This window comes from Austrofundulus limnaeus, unplaced genomic scaffold (assembly GCF_001266775.1).
Source record: "Austrofundulus limnaeus strain Quisiro unplaced genomic scaffold, Austrofundulus_limnaeus-1.0 Scaffold2421, whole genome shotgun sequence".
In the NCBI taxonomy this organism is placed as follows: domain Eukaryota; kingdom Metazoa; phylum Chordata; class Actinopteri; order Cyprinodontiformes; family Rivulidae; genus Austrofundulus; species Austrofundulus limnaeus.
The window spans coordinates 4,285-5,775 of record NW_013954823.1 but is presented as its reverse complement, the minus strand read 5'-3'; the positions used below and the strand labels follow the sequence as shown (position 1 = coordinate 5,775).

Below are 1,491 nucleotides of genomic sequence, written 5' to 3'. Positions count from 1 at the left end.
CCACTGTATAAACCAGTTTACACCTGAATCCAGTTTATATATACCAGTTTACACCTGGAACCAGTTTATATAAACCAGATTACACCTGGAACCAGTTTATATAAACCAGTTTACACCTGAATCCAGTTTATATATACCAGTTTACACCTGAAACCAGTTTATATATACCAGTTTACACCTGGAAACAGTTTATATAAACCAGTTTACACCTGGAACCAGTTTACATAAACCAGTTTACACCTGAAACCAGTTTATATAAACCAGTTTATACCTAAAACCAGTTTTCATCTGGATTAGGATTAGCAGGACTGAATCATCTGGATTAGGATCAGCAGGTTTGAAACATCTGGATTAGGATTAGCAGGACTGAATCATCTGGATTAGGATCAGCAGGTTTGAAACATCTGGATTAGGATTAGCAGGTTTGAAACATCTGGATTAGGATTAGCAGGACTGAATCATCTGGATTAGGATTAGCAGGACTGAATCATCTGGATTAGGATTAGAAACCTACCCGTGTTTCATGACGTGCAGGTTCCACAGCTTCATGATCTCCTTCTCGCCCTCGTTTACGTCGGTGAATTCTTCGATTTGCTGAAATGAAAAAATAAAAACCTGAGTTTTAATCCCTGTTTGTTTATAATCCTGATAAATTTAATCTGAAGAGATTAAAGTGGAAATCTGACTTCTGATCCATGGATCCTGAATTAGTGTTTTCAAGTGATTGATGAGAAGAACCTGAACAGATTCTGGGTCAGACCTATAAGGACTGGACCTGGTGGACTCACCTTCACGGTCTTGTCTTTGAGCCAGTCCGGGTCCCTCTCGTCCTCACTGTCCACCTCCATCTCCTGGGCCCTCATGGGAACGCAGCAGTCACTGTGGAAGTACAGACGGTTGTGTCCACTGATGTACGTCCTCTGGTGCTGGTCCCGGTCTGCGTCCTCCAGGTCCAGAAACTCAGACAGACTGGGCTTCATCCTCTTGGGTCTGGACAGAGGAGACGGTCCTGGTCTGAACGGGAGGTGGGTGAGTTATTTTAGAGAGGACAAGGGGACGGGGTGGTACCTGCAGACCAGGACGTGGGTCACCACGGTCCTCTTGACGGGTCCGTTCCTGCTGAAGGCGAAGCCCGGCTGGTTGTGGACGTCCTGAGGGTTCCCTGTGTACGAACCGTCGTAACAATCGTTGATGGACACCTCGATCTTTGCTCCTTTAGGGTGAGGCTGAGGGAGACCAGAGACACCAGACCTGAACCATGTCCAACCAGGTCCAAACATCTGAAAACACCTGGTCTGAGGGACAGACCCTGTCTTTGACTGTCTTTATTACAAACTTCAACAACTACGAGAGACAGAGGACAGGAGGAGAGACAGAGAGGACAGGAGGAGAGACAGAGAGGACAGGAGGAGAGACAGAGAACAGGAGGAGAGACAGAGAGGACAGGAGGAGAGACAGAGAGGACAGGAGGAGAGACAGAGGACAGGAGGA

At 46.5% G+C, this 1,491-nt stretch overlaps 1 protein-coding gene across 1 annotated transcript in view; it reads right to left on the bottom strand.

Moving 5' to 3' along the window:
• The window catches only part of LOC106510968 (polycomb protein suz12-B), a gene marked incomplete at its 5' end in the record, with an annotated part of 10,221 nt that overhangs the window by 6,704 nt on the left and 2,026 nt on the right, over nt 1–1,491 (bottom strand). The window contains 3 exon segments of the mRNA XM_013999704.1: nt 515–594; nt 789–990; nt 1,069–1,226. Coding sequence (XP_013855158.1) covers nt 515–594; nt 789–990; nt 1,069–1,226 — 440 coding nt within the window.